The sequence below is a fragment of the Podarcis filfolensis genome (genome assembly GCF_964270895.1).
Source record: "Podarcis filfolensis genome assembly, chromosome: Z".
NCBI lineage: Eukaryota > Metazoa > Chordata > Lepidosauria > Squamata > Lacertidae > Podarcis > Podarcis filfolensis.
In genome coordinates, this window is record NC_139617.1 from 17930164 (window position 1) to 17952333 (window position 22170).

Genomic DNA, 22170 nt, shown 5'->3' on the forward strand with positions numbered 1-22170 from the left:
GCCATCCCCTCTGAGCTGGGAGGCGGTGCTGAAGCACAGCTCAACCAATAAGCAGCCGATCTGCCAGAGAAAAGGCCTCGGCGGCACGCAGCCCAGCCTCGGCCCCGACAGCGATGAGCGGCAGGTGAGCGGGCAGAAATACGCGAGCGAGCCGGTGAGAGGGAAGGGAGGAGGATCGGGGGAAATGGCAATGGGAAAAAAGATCTAGAGCCATGGGAGAGGAGAATAAAGCACCCCCATACCCGTTCCTGTAACGGGTGAGGTCGGGGCCCCGGGTGTTCCCTCAGGACAGCGCACTGTGCTCTCCGCCCCTCACACAAACGGCCTGTCCTTCTCCCAGTCGCGGCGGTGGGCGTGGTGTCCCCCTCCCCTCTTTCTTTTTGTTACGCGTGGGGCGTGGTCCGCGAGTGGGCCCCTTTCCCTGTCACCCGGACACGATCTTCCCTTGCTGTCATTCCGATCCGTGGAGCCAGCCGTGCACGGCAGGAGCGCGGCTTCTCTCTCTCCCCATTGCTGCCGCTGAACGTGGTGTGTGCGCGCGCGTGTTTTTGCGTTTATTGTGCGGCGGTTCTTTTCGCGCGCCGCCCGTGGGAGTTGGGAGAGACACGTGTCGGACTGTCGTCGGGATCCTTGCGGATGGTGCAAGGTCGCGGAGCGCCCAGCTGGAAACAATGGGCGGCAGCCGCGCGTGGGTCTAGGGAGCACGTTGCAGGAACCAGGTTGTAAAAGAAGGTGGTGTGTGTGTGTGTGTCTTATTCGGTTGTCTCTACTCGGCTTTTCCTCTTCCCCTTATTTAATTGTATAACTGCTATTGCCACTATTCAAGTATTAATAACCAGCCATGCTAATGGTGGTTGCTTTTGATGTGTTCGGGTTGGGAGTGGGCATGGGTGGGGTGGGACGAGAATAGAAATCACGCTCAGTTTTGTAATGCATGTTCTTATTATTGTTTTTTGTACGTTTAATTGTCTGTGCAGAACGACAGGCATTAAACGTGGAGACGGCAGAGAGCCGCTGAAGAAAGATGGACCTTGTAGTAATCGAAACCAAAATAAACAAAGCGGGAGTCTTGGGCGGGTGCTTTTTAATCCCAAAGAAAGAAAAGCAGATTCTCGAGTGTTTTCATGGGTAGGCGCGTCAGTACAATCGATAGCCCCCCTCCCCACCCCGCACATTCCCCTTCCCCAAACAGGCTCCTGCTGTCCCACGTGCTGAAAAACCAAGGAAAAGGAAGAATAGGCAAATATCACATCGACAAGAGCCTAAGCTTCACTTCTGTTTAGCTAAACTGGGTTATTTCTCCCTACTGCTCAGTCACTGTAGTGCAATGATTCTCACTCTTCATTAATCAACCTGCTTCTTGAAGGTGTGAAAGATTATTAAATACAAAGAACCTTGCTGCTTTCTTGTTGCTACTACAAAGGGTGGCTAGAAAATTCTAATGGGAACGAATATGTTCTAAGTTATTGAGCCTGCGTCCAGAATCCCAGACAATTAGAGGCCCATTTCATTTCTAGAACACCATGAAGAAACCTATATTGTATTGACCATATCCTTGTCGGATAGTTTAGAGAGCAACGGCTATGAGAGGATTTGTAAAGCCAAGGTGGAAAGCGAAAGTGGGGAATTTTTCTTCTTCATTGTTGTCTGTTCTTATTGCTGGGCAACAACAGAGAACCAAGAAATAGATGGGAAGGTGATTTTTAACAGCTGTTGGACAATACTCTGTAGAAACTGAGTGGGTTCAATCACTGGATTATTCTGGGGCAAAGCACCAGGGAGGTTTGTTTGTTTTTTTACATGCTGAACCATAAACTCTGGGCTGGATCCAGGAGCTGCCTGCTAGAGAGTTCTGTGGTCTGTGTGATGCAGGGTATGAAAATGGTTGATGATCATTTAGTGTGGAAATCCATGTGCCATTATGGATCATACTATAATGTAAAGGTAAAGGTACCCCTGACCGTTAGGTCCAGTCGCAGACGACTCTGGGGTTGTGGTGCTCATCTCACTCTATAGACCGAGGGAGCCAACATTTGTCTGCAGAAAAAGACAGCATGACTAAGCGGCTTCTGGTGAACCAGAGCAGCGGAAGGAAACGCCATTTACCTTCCTGCCAGAGCGGTACCTATTTATCTACTTGCACTTTTACGTGCTTTCAAACTGATGGTGGGCAGGAGCTGGGACCGAACAACGGGAGCTCGCCCCATTGTGGGGATTTGAGCCACTGACCTTCTGACCGGCAAGACTCTGCTCTTTGTGATCCAAACTGGCAAGTCATTGGGAGAAGAGCAAATCTATTGCAATTCTTGGGACCTATCTGGCATCCATCCTGGTTGAGGTATAGGGAAGGATTCTGAGGAACACACCCAGCCACAAGTGTGTGTGAGGTCTCTTTTATTGCAATTGTTGATGACCTGTAAAACATTGGGAGTGTGTACGCCTTCCTCATACTAGAGATATGGCACAAGCCATATTCTGTGCTTCCTGTTGGATAAGATAGGCACTTAATGTCATTTAAAAGAGTGCTTTTCAGTGAATGACTTAAGCTTGGGAGTAGGATGTGAGTGTACCAGGAAGGAAATGCTTCCAGCAATGATATTTCAGACACTTTTTTAAATCCAGGTATCACGAGACAACCATGCTAACTAATTTCCTTGTCTTCTACCTCTACAGGGGCTGAGGCTGGATCTCTGAGAATGGTGTGTGAATCCCAGTGGCTAGTGTGGAGATCGACTGTTGCTCAGTTGTCCTGCCTTCTGTGAAGGTGCAGCCATGTCTGTGATGATAGCAAGGAAGAAAGTGATACGGAAATGGGAGAAGCTGCCAGGAAGAAACACATTCTGTTGTGATGGGCGCATCATGATGGCTCGACAGAAAGGCATCTTCTATCTGACCCTCTTCCTCATTGTGGGAACTTGTGCTCTCTTCTTTGCTTTTGAGTAAGTTCACAGTGGTTGAAACTTTTGTTTGTGTGGGTGTTTTCAAGGCTGTGGTTGGTTGGAATGGCTCTACTCTTTGAGTTGCTTTGACTGTTAGAAGAGTACATATTCATTGGAAATATTGAGCTGCTGCCTGCTATTGTAAGGGCAGAGTAGATTGGTAATCAGATGTCTTTATCCGTCTTGAGAAGTATTTGTGAAACTATGCTGATATTTTTAAAATCCTTTTTTGATTCATAATCTGACCCAGCCAACTCAAACTTGTGTGAATATATTGGAAATCATTTTGCCTTTGTCCCATGCAAGGGGATGAATAAGGGTGAGGCCCTTTAGATCCACAGGGCCTTCTTAGCCTCTATAAAGTACTGTACCACCTCTGAAAGGTGTTGTTTTTGGTTGAGGACAGAAGATATGAATATTGTATCTTAGTGATTTGCTGCTGCCATTGTGGATTTGATATGTGTGAGTTGCTTGTGAAAAGATAATCTGATTATGATGGCTTGTAAACTAGGAAGTGGCATTGCAGAAGATGTTACTTCAGTTTGTTTCTGCCAAATATGCTTACAGCGTCATTTGTGAGAACCATTGGCTTGCTAACTGAACAGCTCATCACTAGAGCTTATGAATCATTTGGTAACACAAAGGGTCTGAAGTTTATCTATTCAGATTGTTGAATGTCCAGGTTAATAAACTTATGGCTAGTCACTTACCCAGGACAAATGAGTGTGCTTTTTTGGAAGGAGCTTTCCAAATTAGCTATTGAAACCATGCTGCAATATAGTATGCATCAAGAGAGACATCTCTGAGTGTAGATTATGTGTTACTGTAAGTAAATTTGGAGCCAATATTTGTAGAAAAAAATAAATATAAGAAATAACCTTCTAAGAGTCCCATAGTTCACCTTGATTGCATTGTTGAGAGCTGAAAGTAGGATCATCTCTGGAAATACAGTGGCACCTTGGGTTAAGTATTTAATTCGTTCCGGAGGTCCGTTCTTAACATGAAACTGTTCTGAACTTGAAGCACCACTTTAGCTAATGGGGCCTCCTGCTGCCGCCACGCTGCCGGAGCTGGAGCATGATTTCTATTTTCATCCTGAAGCAAAGTTCTTAACCCGAGGTACTATTTCTGGGTTAGCGGAGTCTGTAACCTGAAGCATATCTAACCCGCGGTACCACTGTAGGTGCCGGTTTTTTAACTCTTAAGATGCAATTGTTTTGAATTCATGTGTCATTGCAAGAAATGATATAAAGAAGAAGTTATTGAGACTGGGAATTTTTTGTGAAGGCTTCTAAACTTTGATATTAACATTTTATGTAGCCAAGCATGAAGTCTGTCAACTAATTATATCAGTGCAGGTTGCTAGATTTAACTCTGCTCTCATCAAGAATCAGCTTAGAAGGCACCTCTTCGCACTAGCAAACTTGAATTCTGATTTGGAACCTAAACATAGTCATATTTGCTTTATTCTGAATGTCTCTTCTAAAATCATCATTATGATCTGATCCTATGTACATTTACTTGGAAATAATCCCCAGTAATTAATGAAAGATGGTACATTATACAGAAAGAGGTTAATATAGAATCACACAATCACTTAAGGGTTATGATCCTTTGATTTCTTAATCGATATATATGTCCAGATATATGTCCAGGTATGTCCATATCAAGATCCTGAAATCATAGATGCTGTCACAGGTTCAGCCTTCTTTCTTAGAGATTTTGCTACCTTACGTTTGTAATGAGCCCCTTAAGACACTGTGCATGTGACATTCTGGCAGATAATAGACTGATTGATCCAGTTTCTACCCAGCAGCTGTTGCGCAAAACTAGATTGTGTGTTGGCACTCACATCATTTCCAGCTCACCTTGCTGAGCACTCAAGCATTTGCTGATAAGATGAAGGGAGGGGTAGGTAGGACTAAGCTAGTATTTCTAATCCAGCTTGGAAGATTCAGGGCAGATAAAAGAAAGTACTTCTTCACGCACTTCTTTAAATCCTGCCTTTTCTCCAATAAACTTAAGGAATACATGGTTCTCTTCCAGCACCACTTTTATTTTCACAGTGCCACTGTTAAGTAGGTTAGGCTAAGACAGGGGTGAGGCCATCCAGATGCTGGATTCCTGTCAGTGCCAACAAGCATGGCCATTGTTTTAGGATGATGGGAATTGTAATGTTGTTGTAATGCAACAACGTCTGGAGGGCTGCAGGTTCCCTATTGCTGCAGTAAGAGATGGTAACTGGCTCAAGGTGATCTAGTGACCTTCATTGCCAAATGGTAATTCAAACCAGGGTCTCTCTTGATGTACATACACTACTGTAGCTGCTATACCTCACTGACTGGTGAGAAGCTGCCCTCTGATCCTGGGTTGGGAGTGATGATCATCACTACTGTCATGGTAGTGCCCAGCAAGTTATTGCCAAATTAGCAGCAGATTCTGATAAAACAGTGAACACCCAAGACTCCTTTGACTGTTGTGTGATTTGTCATCTTCTTGTTGAGTGCTCCTTGATGGGTCCATGTTTGGGTAAGGTAGATCCCTAATTGAGAACACTGAACATTTGTCAAGCCATTTAAGTGTTTTTGACAATAATTGACTATGGATGGGAAGAAGTTTTGGAGTAACCAGGTCCTGGCACTTTGTGCAGCTCTGTCTCACTATATTAATTTTATTATTTATACCCCACCCATCTAACTGGGTTTCCCCAGCCATTCTATTTTCCTGATGCACATTTGAAAGCAGATTGTGCAGGGATTTTTCTTTTCATCTGTAATGTTGGGGAGTGCTTTTAAAGGGAAAAGCAGAGTTTGAATCTTTGTACCACTCCAGTTCTCTTGTGTTTCTCTAAGGTCCTGGGCACCACCTCCTTACGCAAATACAGTAACAGAAATGAGAACAGGACATGGTGAAGGGTAAAATCAAGGACTGCTATGTACATTCATTGTGTACATACCCTGGAACTTATTGCTGATTCTGATGTATTGGTCTAACCTTAGGGGTCAGGTTAATTGGTTTATTGCGATTTGTTCCCCTTCTTGTGGTCAAAGTGAAACAAAATTTTTAAAAAAACACATTTCACTTTTGAAATGGCGTTGTGGAGTAAGTCTGGAATGTTCAGTGTTTGAACCTGTCTTATAGAGGAGGTCAAATCAGTGTCACAGATTCCTGAAAATCTTAATGTACTATTCATTTGACTATTACTTGAGTTACTCTTTGGGTAGAAGAGTGCCTATTTGCTGCTGTTTTAACTATAGCAATGTTGTGTTGCCTGCTGAAACTGAATTAGGAGCTTGTTCAAGCCATGGAAGAAATCTCAGGACACTTCTATCCATTTATCCTTGGATTAGAAACATAAGTTATACTGTGTCAGACCATTGGTCTGTTTAGCAGCTTCAAAGTACGGGTCAGAGTTCTTTGTAAGAAACTTGTAAAGGGTCCTGCATAGTGTTTTAAAGTCCTGGGATTGCTTGGCATTGTGTCATCAGGTGATTGACAGATTGGTGGCCCTACCCATTTGTCACATTGGGGCCATAGGAGGTAGGTGTGTGATGATCTGACCCACCAAACAGATCCAGTTTCTCACCCCTGATCTAGCTCAGTTTTGTCTACACTCTCTTGACAGCTGCTCTCTAGGGTTTTTGATGGGTATCTCCCTACCCTGTCTGCAGACACCTGGACTGAATCTGCGACCTTCTATCTGCAGAGCAGGTGCTGTCCTAGAGCTACAGTCCTTTGGTGAAAGTCAGCTTCTCAATTACTCTTTTTGGGGATGCATGTGTTCTCTCTAGTTACAAGAACTATCTAATGTAAGTTTTATTATATTCTGTTTGGCATGACCTCAGTTTGCTCTGTTATTGTTGTCATGTGGCAACTTGGCTTTTGTCCCAGCAAGGTGTAGTCATGTTTTGTATATGCACCATCTGCCCTTCTGTTTTTATTTGTAGAGTGCCTCCCAAAATGTGACTTCCAAACCTGATGCAGTGAATGAAACCTTTGAAAACGTGTCTTTTCTTGGGAAATACTTGCACAAGCAAAAGAGAAAGGGAAATAAACGGTCATTCAGTTTAATCTTAGCGTAGCCATGCTCACTTGAGCTTGGATAAACAGACCCCCATGTTCCTATGCTCTGGCCACTTCGCTTCACATCTGCCATTGATTACTTGCTGACACTGCTACACCTCTTAGCATTAGCACCTTAACCTGGGACTAGCAGCTTAAATCCCCCTGGCTGTGTATTGGTTCTGTAGTTTTCAAAGAACTACTGGCCTTTTAAAGCAAAGGGTTGTGAGAGACTGTGCTGAGAGAGTGTGCCACTGGTACAACCAGCGCATTTGGGATTTCTGCGTGGGAAAGAAGTGCAGACCCACTCCTGACTGTAAATGACCCAGCAGTTGTATATAACAGATAGGGAGAAGAAGCTGCATAGACAAGTGGAACAGGAGATGAATGATCATCCTCAACATTATTATTCTTCACAAGGCTGTGTCAGTGGGTGTGTGACTTGCTCTTTGCTGCCCAGTAGGCATTCATTTAAAGCTGGTATGCCATGTAGTCTGTTTTCAGTAATGTGTTTTGCTATTTTGCTAATGCGATGCGACTGTGTCAAGACACATTTGCTTCCTGGTACAATTTGATCATGACTATTTAAGCCTTGCTATTATGATAGTGATGTGGCAAAGGAGGCATGCCCAGGAGAGCCTCTTACATCCCCTTCTTTGCCCAACTCTGCACAACAGCTGTGCACTGTTATCAGTTGGGTCCTGCTCTCCGATAGTTGCTGCCACCCTCCTTTTTTGTCACCCACAGCCCCAGAAGCAAGGGGGAAAACTGAGCATGCACAAAATTAATTTCTAAAAAGGTTCTGAGCCAGTGTACTCTGCAGTCCTTGGTTCAACTTGCACACAACTTGCTGGGAAAATCAGGGCTAGCTTCCAATTGCCTTCTCCTACTCTGATATCAAGGCAGCTTTCTTGTTTCCCTGTCATACCCCCCTCCCAAACTTCCTAAAGCCCAGGAATTCTGGGACCAATACACCCTTCATTTCCCAGACAGTTACCTTCTAAGTTATTCAGAGTTTAAAGGCAGTCCACACTCCCTAAGACTCACCCAGATGGCACATGGAGATTTTAGAATCCTGAGATTGGCAATTGCACACACATCAGTGGCCAAATTGTGAAATTTTATTAGAAGTAATAGATAAAGGAGGAGCAAGTGGAAGGTAAAAACTGAATACAGAATAAACCATAGCACTGTGGCTCTAAAACTGGGCTAATCCTAATTCTCCCACTACAATATAATACTTCTAATATATTTAAGAGTGGGCTTCAAGGATGGTCAGCTTCCCAGTGGCATGGAAATCCCAATCTTCAACCCCCCCCCAAAGGCAGGCAGCTCAACTTTTTAAAGGCTCTTTCCCTCTCTTTTGACGGAATGACTTTTGACTCTTTCTAACCAATGGGGAGCCAGAGCTAGTTGGGCAGATAACTCAAGTCTCCTAGGTAGGCATCTTAATACCTTTTTGCATTTGAAGAGCATGTGAGGAAGTTATATGACAGCTTGACTTATGAATGGTGGGGCCAGGAGATTCTTCCTTCACAAGTGGGACTTGCTTGTTGCTTTTGCTAGTGCTGCCTCGCTGGTGTTTGGTTTTGTGGAGGAAAGCCCGGCAAGCTAAACATTATTTAATAGGGAAGAACCCTTATATGATATCCTGAGAGGGGAGGTGGGCTGGCAAGAGTTTCACGTGATGTGTATGTCTTCCTGATGAGTCATGACTCTGTCCAATTTCTTTCTAAAGTTATTCTACCTAGAGATCTGTCTGGTGAAATAGATCTGGATATATTAAGTGACTTGTGCACATGTAGAAAAACAGGACTTTAAATGTGAGTCTTGGAACAAGAAATGACAAAGAACAGGCTTTTTTTACTTGACACCAAGAACAGAGATTCTCTTTTAGGGTGATGCACAATGAACCTGCAGGTTTGGCTAGATCAGTTTCATAAATGATGGTATGCAAAATTCCTGTCAAAGTACCAAGCTTCTGTGTCATAGTTGTGCCTACAAATAAGGTTTTTTTTTAAAGTCTTTTGCTCGTATTTCCATGAATGATTAAAGTGCCCTTTGAATTTGAACATATTCCCTGCCTGCCACCAAACTTCTAGTGCTTTCAAATAAAAATTTCCATACTAAATATTTAATCTCTCTTTTTCCCCCCAGATTTTTTTATTGGTTTTCCAAATTTATAATGAACACACAAAGAAAACATTACAATAGACAAACAGACAAACATATATCTTAACTGTTAAAGACCCAATTTAAATAACATTGTTAAATGACTTCCTCAGATCTGCCCTGTGTTTCCATAGTACTCATTTTAGCAGTTTTCCAAAATCCACTTTCAAATAAAATTAACTTGTTCCATTAACATCTTTCTTTCTTATTAGTCTTATTAGTCCATAATGTTATACAATTCAATCTATTTTACTCCTAGGCCAATTTGTTACTTATAAGTAGTTCTACTTAAATTATGTTAGAATATCTAGCCAAATAGTCCTTGAACTTCTTCCATTCTTCTTGATGCTCCTCCTCCTTCTGATCGCGGATTCTTCCAGTCAGGTCAGCCAGCTCTAAAAAGTTCATCATCTTCATCTGCCATTCCTCCACTGTTGGTATTTCTTGTAGCTTCCAATTTTTGGCTAACAAAATTCTTGCTGCAGTTGTGGCATACGGCTAAATATTTAATCTCAGATATTGGAGGCATGTTTTCACTGAAAGGGTTGTGGCTGGCAATCCCACTTGCTAGTAATGTGAAGGTTGCTTGGAGTACAGAAGAGTGCATTGAAAAGTATTTCACTGTGGATGCTGATGAGCTTTCAGCATTGATTGATTGCGGGGTGGGAAAGTCACCACTTGGCTGGATTTGGGTGGTGGTTGCTGCTGCTCTTGCATCTGTTCCTTCTATTTTTGTGTTTACCTGTATTGGTTGGTTGGAATTTCTATTACTGTAAGCTGCCCGGGTGCCAGTTGGAAAGATTTTAAGTATGGTCTATATACTGAAAATTTCCTATTAAGGGATGGAGGGAAAGGCATGGGCTGTTTTTGTTACTTGGTAGCCACTATCAAATGGGGCTTCTGTTTGGCTTATGGGCGTATTGGACATTCAGCTAAAGATTCCTCTTTCTGGGGTTCTTCCCATATTCTCTCTAATGAGGGCGTGGAAGGAAATTCTGTCTGTCAGTTCCACTTGATTTGTTTTAATGGTGACACAAGTTTAGCTGGCTGATGCACGTGACCCCGCCCTTGTTCATATGGTGGTGTTTTTGTTTTGAAAGTTTAATTTTAGTTCGCTAAAGAGAGCATATCAGATGAGTAATGAAACAAGCCTTCTGAATGTTTGGAATGCCAAAAATATTTGTGAAGCAACATTAGAATGCTGGGAGAATGTAGTTGCTGGAGTGGATTTCTGGTGGCTGGTGGAAATTACTGATTTCTAAAGTACTAGACAGGGGGCCAAATAATAATATAATTCATTCTTCTTTCTTAAAGTGTGTTTAAAACTGACCCATTTTGGAGAAAGCAGCTGTGAGACCCCATTCCAGGTTGGTGGCCTATACCAGGGTACTCCTGAAAGGTAGGAGTTTTTGAACAGAAAACTGCTTCTGGTTCCTAATCTGGATTGGAGCCTCACATCTTTTCTTTCAAATAAAAGTGCTCATATTTAAGCACATACGTTTTATGAAGTGTAATTAATGTAACATGTATTTAGCCCTCAGATAAGCTGGTTTGAAAACAGTAAAGACTTGTCCCTGATACTAGTAAGATCATCTATTTTCTTCCAAATAAATACTCTAAAATGGCGCAAGAGGCACTGGAACATTTACAGTAGTTTTCCATTTCTGAAGGCTGTTAATTAGCCTCTTTGACCTTTCAAGTTGACTCCTATATCAATTATATTTCCTTCCCTCCCTTCTAACAATTGTTAAAACAGGTACTGTTGTAAACATCTCATTCTTAAAAGCAGAATTATTTGTGCAAAAGAAGTATGTGCACACTTCCATGATTAATTATTCTGACTTCCAAATTCAGAATTGAGGGGTCTTGTCATATCAGTGAGCTGTTAAACCAGAGGTGGAAACTTGGAAATGGTGTCGCAGCATTTCTTGTTAGATATTAATTCAATAGGAGAGTGTGTGTAAAAAGAGAAAACAAGGCGGGGGGAGAAGAGAAGGCTTCAGCAGTGCCAGAGAGTCAGCTGTTCTTCATGGGTTGTGCTCCATGCAGAGGTTGTTCCCTGCTGGCTCCAGCAGGGATGTGGAGGCTGCAGAGCTACTGTCAGCATCCCACTTCCTTCTTTTGCTGCAGGAAAGGGGTGGTCTCCCCCTCTCCTTTCTTTCTCTTGTTCTTGATCTTGCTAGATTTTCCTCCACAGTTTACCTACCTCCTTGTTGTCTTAGTGATAGCGTCCTTTTGGGCAGGAACATTGTTAAGATAGGCATAGGATAGACATGGTGGTGCTCTGCAGATCTCTGTTTCCTGTCCTTTTTTTTTTTTTTTAACTGTAAAAGGTCGGGATGGTGATGCAAAGGTGCATGTTGTAGCAACCATTCTGAAAGTAAGCTGGTGGTCCCAGTCCAATCAGCACTTGGGTGGGATACATCTTTTGCAGTCAGAACATCCCAGGCTCAGTCCTACCAGGTAGGCCTGGGAAAGACTTCCTGTCTGAAACCCTGGAGAGCTACTCAGATGCTAGGATGGAAAGTCCAGCCTGTATTATGGATGCAAATACATTGTACTTGAGGGCTGTTCAAAAACATTGTGCAAACAAGTGCTTTTGCCAGGGTCTTGCCTTTCAAAAGACTGCACTTTGATTTCAGTGCTTCCTGGGGCAGATAAATGCTTTCAAACATTAACTTTCAAACATAGGTATATGAGAAGGCCCCAAAAGTGTGCTGTGTAGACTTTGTTCGATTATCATACTTCACTAGCATTTGCTCAGCTTTTTCCTAGTTCTTCTCATCAACAAACAATGGAACTGGAAAGTGTATTTTTTTAAAAAAAATGGCAGAGTTAAAATCTTGTTTTGAAAAGAGGGGTTCTCAAAATAAAACAGAAATCTGTAGCAAATATCAGTTTCTACCCTCCAGCCAGGGGACTTGGGAAATCCATGGCATTTGCTTTAATCCTGATTCTATTGGTACAAGGTCTTTTTTTTCATGCCCCACTGCCTCTGAGCATCAAGGAGACATGAAGTCAAAGGGCAACATTTTAAAGCAATTATGTTGGGGTTTTTTTAGCCCCCCCCCAAAGCATAATTTGGCACACAACAGGCTTTGTGTCTGATTTCGGTTGCTATGGGCTTTTCTCTCATTGCAGGTGTCGCTATCTTGCTGTCCATCTGTCCCCAACTATCCCTGTTTTTGGAGCTGTCCTCTTCCTATTTGCGATGGCTACCCTCCTGCGCACAAGCTTCAGTGACCCAGGAGTGATTCCTCGAGCCTTGCCTGATGAGGCAGCTTTCATTGAAATGGAGATTGGTGAGTGGGTGGCATCTTCCTCAAGCTTTCCAAACATAGTTCTAGCCTGTTGGGTGGTGCCTTCTTCAAACCTTCCAAGCATAGTTTAACCACCTGAGTCTGCAGGTATGGAAAGAATTCCCCCACTGCTCCTGGATGATGAAGGGTATGAGAGGGTAGGGTCCTGCCCAGAGATATGGGCGCACACCACTTACCTTATGCTGCATACCAGGGTGCTGAATCCATGGGCTTAATCAGGCCTGCCAAGCTGTCCAAAGTGGCTTGTCAGCCCCCCTGTAAATGCACCTTTCCCTCCCTTTGTGCATTGCCTTTGCTATGCCGTCAGAGTGCTTTGGAAACAGGAAGTGCTCCTTCCTGTTTCCTGAGCACCTCTAAGCCATTAGCAAGAGCACAAGGGGAAGAATAAACACTGGCAATAAAGAAGTGCCTTTGCTTCCTCCCAGCCCAACCCTGTGATGGGGAACAAAATTATGAAGAAGACCACCGTCTCCAAAGAGCAGAGATTTGAGTTTTGTGGAGTGGTTTGTGCATTGTGTGTGAGAAAGATACCCTTATATCTGTCTAGTTGTCTGCCTAGGTGGGTGGTGATTATGCTGTGTGAGAGAGTGTAGACTGGTAGTGCCCACTTTCACTTTTACCCTGGCATACAGCTCTCAGAGGTTTGACTGAAAATGGTAGCCACCCCTGCCTTATTCAAACTGGTTTTCATTTGCAGAGGCAACCAATGGGACTGTGCCTCCAGGCCAGCGGCCACCCCCACGCATTAAGAACTTTCAGATCAATAACCAGATAGTGAAGCTGAAGTACTGCTACACATGCAAGATCTTCCGTCCACCACGTGCCTCGCACTGCAGCATCTGTGACAACTGTGTGGGTGAGTAGTGGGACTGTGATTGTGGTTGAAAAAAGAAGCTTAATAAAGGAGTTCTCCTGATAATCTGTGACAGAGGTCACAAGAAAACTGTTGTATATTTACTACAAATAAAGAAGCTCCCTGCTGTAAATGGCTGAATTCTGTGTCCTGGTTCTGTTAGTCACGGAAGGAACACTGAATTTCCATCTTTACGATATGTAAAATTTGACCAGGCATGGTCTCCACACCTTCAGTCCTCTGTTCAGCCATAAAGGCTAGGAACTTGATTTTGGTTTTGTTACATAAAAGCATTCTCAGTTTTTTTACATTCTCAGTTTTTGTTCTTGGTGCCTAGACAATCACCAGGCAGTCTGGGTGTGCTGTGATCTGGAACCTAACCAATAGCAAGGTTAGGTTACCTCTTCCTGAGAGTAGTACATCAGCAGTTGTGTTTAAGAGTTGTCACAGATTCAGAGGGAGGAGGCATTGCCCTACACCAATCCCCTCCCCCCGCCAAAAATAAATAAATCCATGTGGTAAAACTGCTTGTTCTATACCTGTGAAAGGTTAGAAAAGAAGTGTATTTTTTTTCAGGGATGTGGCCACTCTGGATATAATCACAAAAGCCTCCTTCCAAAAGGGCAGTTTTTACCATGTGGGTTCTAAAGCGAAAAGTTGCTCCTTGGCAGTTGCCCCACCCCCAAAATGGGTGTGTGAATCTGTCCATTAGCAACTTAGTACAGGAAATTGCAATGTATCTTTGACATGTTAGCGGAATTCAAATACATACATATTTATATATATATGTATGTACTGACTTCTTGCTGAGAGTTATACGGCTAGGGTGGAGAGGTACAGCTTTGGCTCTGCTGATGTGCTTGTCTGGCTCTTGCAGAGCGCTTTGATCATCATTGCCCCTGGGTGGGCAACTGCGTGGGAAAGAGGAACTATCGTTACTTCTACCTCTTCATCCTCTCCTTGTCTCTTCTCACAATCTACATCTTCTCCTTCAACATTGTCTACGTTGCCCTGAGTGAGTCCATGTTTTTGGCGGGGGGGCGGAGGAGGAGAAAAGGGGCTATGTTGCTGGTGATTGAAAGATCACTTGGGAAGGGGGTGGTTTTATTGGGAAACAATACCTGCTCTTCCTGGTTTGTTTGGCACCTGTAGACTAACTAACTTTTCTCCTTTCACATAGAATCCCTGAAGATTGGCTTTTTGAATACTCTGAAAGAAACCCCAGGGACATATCCTTTTTGCTTCCGCTGCAGCTGTCTCTAACCTGCCTGTTGCAGGAGGAGAATGAGAGAGACCATCTTGAATGGAGGGGCATCAGGGTGGGGTTGTCTGCAATGTGGGGGGAAGCTAAGCCATCTGTAGTTCAGTTCTTGTTCCCTAACTCAGCTGCTCACAGTCCTGGAGGTTTTGATCTGCTTCTTCACACTTTGGTCTGTCGTGGGTTTAACTGGCTTCCACACTTTTCTGGTAGCGCTGAACCAGACAACTAACGAAGATGTGAGTGTCAATACAAAGATACACCCCTTCCAGCAAGCAGCCTTCCAGCTGCATATGTGACTCCTCACACTCTTTTTAAGAAGGCTGCTAAATGCAAACATGGGTTGGGAATCCTGATGGGCAGGAGTGGTTGAATACCATCGGAACATGGTCCAAAACATATCTTGGATGGATTTGAACTAAATCGGATTCCTTCAAATAACATTGCAGAACCTTTCTTTTATTTTGTTTTTAAAATCTCTAGTTCTTTCTGAAATGTTTTAGAGGTGGTGGGAAGGTGCAGCTCTGGCTTCTCTACTTTGGGAGCCTCTCTTTCAGTCATAGCCTCCAGAGACTACCAAACTGGAATAAACTTTTTCAAGTGCAGATTAATAGGCAAGATAAAAGTTTTGCTGGACAACAGTTTGTCGAGTCTTTCAGTGACGTACCAGATTCTGGGACATGGGCATAGCCAGGATTTATGTTAGCGGGGGTGGGGGAGGCTGGGGGGGCAGAACTGAGTTATCTGTGATGCAATTGGTCAGTTAAGTATTTTTTTTATTTATATGATGAGCTCCACCACCCCACCCCTGGCTGCACCCATGTTCTGGGAGCAAATCTGCTCTGTAAATGAGGAAGGCTTCTATTAGGACCAAAGTAATTAAGAAAGCAGCAGGGACCATCCTCTTAGAGAAGCGTAAGGGGAGAGGGAGAATCAGGATAACAAGACAGGTGCTTTTTTGGTCGGGGGGTGGGGGGAGGTCTGTCATCATGCAGATGAGTGCTAATTTTGGTGTTTGGTCTTCCTTCCACCTTTTGCTGTTCTTTCAGATCAAAGGTTCCTGGACAGGGAAGAACCGTGTGCAGAATCCCTATAGCCATGGCAACATTATGAAGAACTGCTGTGAGGTCTTGTGTGGCCCTCTGCCTCCCAGGTAATGGTCTGATTTGGGCTTGGATATTACATTATGCCTCTGAGAATAGTGCTGGGCATAGTAGGGTATGGGGTGCTTGGACTGAAGGCGCTCATGTGCATCTAAGTGATGAGAGACTAATGGCAGCTTCTGGGAATTGGGTGGGATAATCTTCCTCCTTGACTACCAGCTCCATATTTTAATTCCTCCTGTTTCCATCTCCCAGTCTTGCTTCAGGTTGAGGTCACAAGGAGAGATGGACAGATCCATCTGTTTCCAGTCCATTTAATTTAATCTATTTTAAATATTGTTGACCCACCTTTCATCACAAGTGATCCCAGAGTGGGCTACAATAACTCAATTTAGAAGTAATATCCATCAGCGCAGTAATATAGAATAAGAGCAGAAAAAAACAAATAACTAAAACAACCAGTTAGAATGGCAGAAACATTTCTTTCTGCTAATCTGTAGAACTGATAGCAATTTATGCTCCTATTTGAGGCATATGGCTGAAGATACTTTTACAGACACGTGCACAAAAGCTGATCACGTTATAGTTTATTACATCTGGCATGGGGAACTTGTGGTCCTTCAGGCATTGTGGGATTATATCTGTCCTCTTTCCATGTCCCTCGGGTGTGGTGGCTGAGTCTGACGGAAGCTGGAGTTTTAACAACAGGGCCACAGGCTCATGTCAGTTCTGCAGGTGTTGATTTATACAACTGTTCCATTCACTTTCCATATGAATGTCATTAAAAAAAACATAATTGCATAGTACTTAGAATGTATTTCAACAGCATTTATTTAACAACTTATTTTATTTCTAAGTACACATTATTTTAAGGTGGGTTTTGGTACTTGGTGGTGGTTGTTTAGTTCAAGTACCATAAAATTCAAAGGAGTGCAAAACTGGACAGCTAATCATGTTCTGATATGTATATTAGTCTAAGAGGTGCAGTGTGTGTGTGTGTGTGAAATATCAAATTCCAGGGAAATGGATAAGGCAGCTTACATTGCTACTGCTTCATTGGGCTAGTTCCTTGCTACTCTTCCCAGTGGAGCAGGGAAAGCATTTCTCAAGCCTTCTGTGTTTGTTTGTCTAATCAAATAGTTCCATTTGAACTGCATATCTTTAAAACCCAGTGGTAGGTTGAGCTAGAATTAATGACAGGCAGAGCCACACCCTCAGTGGTTATCACAGAATCATAAAGTTGGAAGAGGGACTCCAAGGATCACCTAGTTCAACCCTCTTGCAATGCAGGAATCTCAGCTAAAGCATCCAAGACAGATAGCCCAGCCAACCTCTGCTTGAAAACCTCAAAGGAAGGAGAGCCCACAACCTTCTGAGGGAGACTGTTCCACTGTCAAACAGCTCTTATCATCAGAAAATTCTTCCTGATGTTGAGTCAGAATCTCCTTTCTTGTAACTTGAAGCCATTGGTTCAAGTACTACCCTCCAGAGGAGGAAAAAACAAGCTTTTGCTTCACCTTCTCTGTGACAGCCCTTTAGATACTTGCAGATGGCTCTCGTATCTCTTTTCCAGGCTAAACATACCCAGCTCCTTCAACTGTTCCTCAGTAGGCTTGGTTTTCAGACCCTTGGTCATTTTGGTTGCCCTCCTCTGCACACATTCTAGCTTGTCAATATCTTAAACTGTTGCACCCAGAACAGGGTACAGTATTCCATGTATGGTCTGGCCAAGGCGGAATAACAAGGTACTATTACTTCCCTTGTCCTGGACACTACTTCTGTTGATGCAGCCTGTAATAGCATTCATTTTTTTTGCTGCTGTATCACAATGTTGGCCCATGTTAAGCTTGTGGCGCACTAAGACCCCCAATATCCTTTTCACATGTACTGCTTGTAAGCCAGGTGTCCCCCATCTTATATTTGTGCAGCTGGTTCTTCTTGGTAGGTGAGGGCTTGCTGAGAGCAACTGAGGTTGGTGCAACAGTGACCCACTATTATTACTATTACTATTACTATTACTATTACTATTACTATTACTATTATTTATTTATACCCCACCCTTTCCCCTGAAAGGGACTCAAGGCAGCTTACAGAAAGAAATAAGAACAGCTAAAAACATAGGAGGAGGGGGAATAATAAAAAAACAAGCATAGACCTATTCACCCTAATGATCCAGACTCCACTCATTAAAACACAATAAAATGTTTTTAAAAGATCAAAAATGTATACTACTATTCTTGATTCACCCCACCGCATCCTTTCCTTGTAGCGTGCTGGATAGGCGAGGCATCTTGCAGCAGGAGAGTGCTGCCCTTGAAAGCAGTGCTGGACCCGAGCCCAACACTCAAGAAGAGGGGACCACAGAAAAACCCAGTGCCCAGGAAACCAGTGGTGACAGTGCCCTCCCAGAGGAGAGTGTGGTAAGTGTGGCAGATGCCAGCTTGCTTTGAATGTACTCTGCAATCTGGTGGCCAAGGACAGGGAATTTGATGGGGTTTTCTCGGGCAGGGTGTGTGTGGGTGTGATTTCTGCTATGCAGTCCTAAAAGAAACCTCCAGGAATTGCCAGTTTTCCTTCTGAAATAGATTTTTTTTTTTAATACTCTGCTGTGACTCACCCTTCATTCTCTTCTCCCTCTTTTTTTCCTTTCTCCTCTCCAGCTCCCTGTGCCAACAGGCAAGGTGCCACAGGAAACAGCGCAGCCCCCTTCTGCAGCAGAACCATCTGTTCCATCCCTGGATCACGAGCAGACAACGCACTAGCCTTCGAAGTGGACATGAACGCTGTTTTTGTTTGGCATACTCCTTGTGGAGAGGACCAGGGCAGGAAACAGCTTGGCAGGACAGTGGCCTTGCTGTTCCCTTTGGCTGTTTGTTCACCAGTGGTTGTGACCTGTGTCTACAAACTGATGAGTGCCAGCACTCCCCTTTCTAATGGATGCTGAGCACCCACTATGCTGCTGAGGGACCCTTCCCCCCTCAAAAGGCAATTGCTGCTTCCCAGGGCAGGCCCACTTCCCCTGTCTTTGGTCTCTTAACACTACTAAGTGAGTGCCTCTCTAGCCTGACATCGTTGAAGCGTGGAGCCAGCTGGGAAGAAGATGGAGCTGGTGGCACTTTTCTGTACTGTCTTTCTACCTGTGGTTGCAGTATTTTATGTTGGCTGAACTCAGCAGCCAGCAGAGCCAAGTTGATAATGGGAACATAAGACAACCAGGTTTCTACATAGCGCTCCTTCCCAAATGTTTCCTGCCGGACCGTGCCATATGGTACCTCTGAACCCCAAGTGGTCCTAAATCATCAAACAACCAGCCAAGGGAGCTCTAGCTTGTCCTTGCCCCCCAACTCCTTCTATTTGTCTAGATATTGAAACTCTGGTACATTTTTCTCTTTCCTCTTTTATCCCAGTTAGTATGTCTTCCTGGTCTTCTCTCAGTCCCTCCTCCCAACCATTCCAGTCTTCTGAGGTAGCATTGGTAAAAGCTGGCCCCTCCATTCTGCTAAGCTGCTCAGTCAGGGCTACTGAAGGGGCAGGGTGGACCACAAGGTGGTAAAGTGACTTGGGAGCAAAAGAGCCAGTGGCATTTGCTTGGAAAGGATACTACTATACAGGCATAGGAGGTGTGCCCCTGTTCCATTACTTCCTTGTGGCCCATAAACCACCTGGTGCTCTTCAGCTCAGTTGATCCAGTGTTGAGTGATGCTCTTTGTATTATCTGGCTAAATGGTAATTGCTCTGTCCAGACCTTCTTGTGCCTCCCAATCCCTCCTTGTTTATAAGTGGAGGGGAGTTGCCAAAAAAAGGGCTCTGAATGAGTGGTAGTATGTTTGGGGTGGGTGGGTGGAGTAGCCTTCAGTGCCATTTCAAGCAAGACTCATACAGCTTAACTGCACATCATCAGGATTCTTCACCATAGGATAATTTTGTGGCTGCTGGTCAGACTGTTGGTAGGAACATGCTTCTTTTTTAAAACTCTCTCTCCACATAAGAAGCCAACTACATTGGGGAGAAGACTAGCTGGAACCCTCGCTCCCTGAAAAACTAGCTTTCTTCCTGCACCATGCAATTCTAACGTAGTTCAGCTGTCACTGAGTAGACCATATCCAAAGTGCAATGAACAGCACCTCTGAGGTGGGAACAGAGCATTGCTTAGCCTATTCCTAAGATTTAGCTAACTGTTCAGGTCAGGGCAGCAGAGAAGCTTATCTTCCCCTCACCTCTTCCTGATGGTCTGCAGCTGTTAGAGGTTATATCTCAGTGTATTCCCACTTGGCTTAGGACAGTCACATCACCAGTTCTTCCCACTGTGTTTCCAAGTGGTGAAGCACTCTGGCCAAGTTTGTGCTCTCTTCATCTGCAGGGGTAGAATCAGTGTGTTACCAGATAAGGTTACCAGATGTCCCTGTTTCCCAGGGACAGTCCCTGGATTTACAAATCAGTCCCCATACAAAACTCATTGATGTTGAAAAGTGTCCCCAGATTCATTGGAAAAAACCTGGTAACCTTAGTTTAGCAAGTCCCCTGCAGTGACTGAGAGAAAGGTGGTTCTTCTAACGTGGTGGTGTGGTCCATGTAGCTTCCTTATTTCCCCCACTGGGCATGGTGGAAGCCAGGAATAGGCAGATGCACCTCCAACAATCATTGCTTGATGCCTTGCCAGTGCTGCCCTCCTTCCTTGAGGCAAAGGTAAAGGCTACTCCCGTATTTCCCCAATTACTGACCAAATCTCAAGTGTTGCAACCATATTGTTTGGATTATATTTTCTAATGTACTGTGTCAAATTGCTCCAGGGAGCAGGATGGTCCTGGCTGCCTTGAAGCTTTGGTGTGCTCCTCTGATCTCAATGAAGGTATTGGAATTTATCTGGTGTGTTATGTGTGTTGCCTTGGCACCAGTTTGCCTCCACTGCTAGTCTCCATTATTGGTGTTAGGCTTGTAGGTAGCCTGGTTCCCCTGCCTCTGTTTATGGTGCAGCATTTACTTTAAACTGAATCTTCTGTAGTAAAACAAGAGGCAGCCTGCCTTGTGAAGTGGTACTTTGCCAGGACACCACCCTTTTGATACAGAGAAGCCACACTGAACCAGGGGCCATAACTGTTGTCAAAGAGGGAAAACCTGGTGTGGTATACTTGACATCTCTTCCTGCCAGTCATTATCATGGAAGCCTGCTTGGAGAACTGCCTTCAAGTTTTCATAAGACGCAGCTTCTGTGTAGGCTGGCGTAGGGCAATTGGATGAGGGGCTGATGGAAACAAACAGGATGAACTGGCTGTCACAGTTGTGTGAGAGGGGCCAGTATGCCTCACTCCACAGCAGAGTGGAGGGTTTCTTTTTCTGGTGCTTGGGTAGAGGGTGGTGGTTTTAAACCCACTTTTCCAAAAAGGCTGTACCAGACCTGTGCTTTGGGGGGTAAATGTGCTTTATTGGGATCCTGTACAAAGAGGCTAAATCTTACCCCAAGAAACCCTGGTTCAATTTGCGAAACACAGCCCAACATCCCCAGCCAGTAAAGTGCAGACCTCCTAATCCAAATGGTGCTGCTTCTCAGAGGCAGCTCAGCTGGCCTGTGAATTACACCTACCTGATGTTGACCAGACACACAGGAAGCTTCCTTATATTTAGCCAGACCAATAGTCCATCGAGCTTTAGTCCACACTGCCAGCAGCATCCCAAGAGTTTCAGACGGGAAGCATCTCGTGGCCCTGCCTGGCTATGCCATGAATCAAACCTGGGACTGTCCTTGTATAAAACATGCATTCTGCCACTGAGTTATGGCCCTTCCCTGCTTTCTCTCTCTCGTTGCAGTACCACACGTCATTTTAAACAAGATAATTATGGGTATATTCAAAGCAAAAAAAAGTAGTAAATTGTCCATCTTCATTTCCTCCTCACATTAGAGCAAGCCACCCTGCTTTTTAGGTCGTTGTTCCTCCTGGGGAGCCTTTTTCCATTCCACAACACAAAGAAGGGGAAAGCAGTGGCTACATTCAGAGCATTAATCTCTGCATCTGCTGATCTTCTTCAGGGATACAGACCACAATTATTTAGTTCTACCTCCAGCCTTCAGTCATGACCCCTCTTGTGTCGGTTCTGTATTTTGCGTAAGGGGGGTTGGGGTGTCCTTTGAGCCAGAAGGTACCGAGCCTATGGGGAGAACAGTAACCATCCTCAGCTCAGCAGCATGTTCAATAGTTCTTAGTACCTATGGTGGGGGGACAGCTTGAGCCAACTGCATGCAAGAAGGCTAAACAACAAGCCTTTCTAAATGCAAAGACCTGTTCTTAAAATTTCTAGCCTGGGGAAAGGCAGAGTTTCTGGGACCTGACAGATTTATTGATTTATCCAGCCAATACTCCGGGTGTAGTAAGGCTGCAGCAATGCTCTTACTCTTTCTGAAGAGGGAGCTTTTGATTTTGCAGCTGTATCTTCTGTCTTGGAGGCAGGCGCATTTTGGATGACTGCT

The 22170-nt window shown here is 44.2% G+C and overlaps 2 protein-coding genes across 6 annotated transcripts in view; one reads left to right on the forward strand and one right to left on the reverse strand.

Annotated features, from left to right (window-relative positions):
- ZDHHC9 (zDHHC palmitoyltransferase 9) lies at positions 1-20569 on the forward strand. Of its 5 annotated transcripts, none has more exons than XM_083596063.1 (10): positions 1-124; positions 2674-2939; positions 12315-12475; positions 13191-13349; positions 14224-14361; positions 14527-14573; positions 14739-14843; positions 15654-15757; positions 17977-18127; positions 18368-20569. In XM_083596063.1, the coding sequence occupies exons 2-10, from the start codon at positions 2773-2775 to the stop codon at positions 18467-18469; spliced, it is 1134 nt and encodes a 377-aa protein (XP_083452189.1). In that variant the 5' UTR covers positions 1-124; positions 2674-2772; the 3' UTR covers positions 18470-20569. The 5 variants fall into 5 exon arrangements, with proteins under 5 accessions (XP_083452189.1, XP_083452193.1, XP_083452190.1 ...); XM_083596064.1 differs by having other exon boundaries at positions 76-154; XM_083596065.1 differs by lacking the exon at positions 1-124 and adding an exon at positions 403-528.
- SASH3 (SAM and SH3 domain containing 3) overlaps positions 16170-22170 on the reverse strand; it is a 16906-nt gene continuing 10905 nt past the window's right edge. Inside the window, exon 9 of the mRNA XM_083596072.1 lies at positions 16170-16470. The gene's annotated coding sequence lies outside the window, so the exon portion shown is untranslated. The remainder of the gene's footprint in view (positions 16471-22170) is intronic.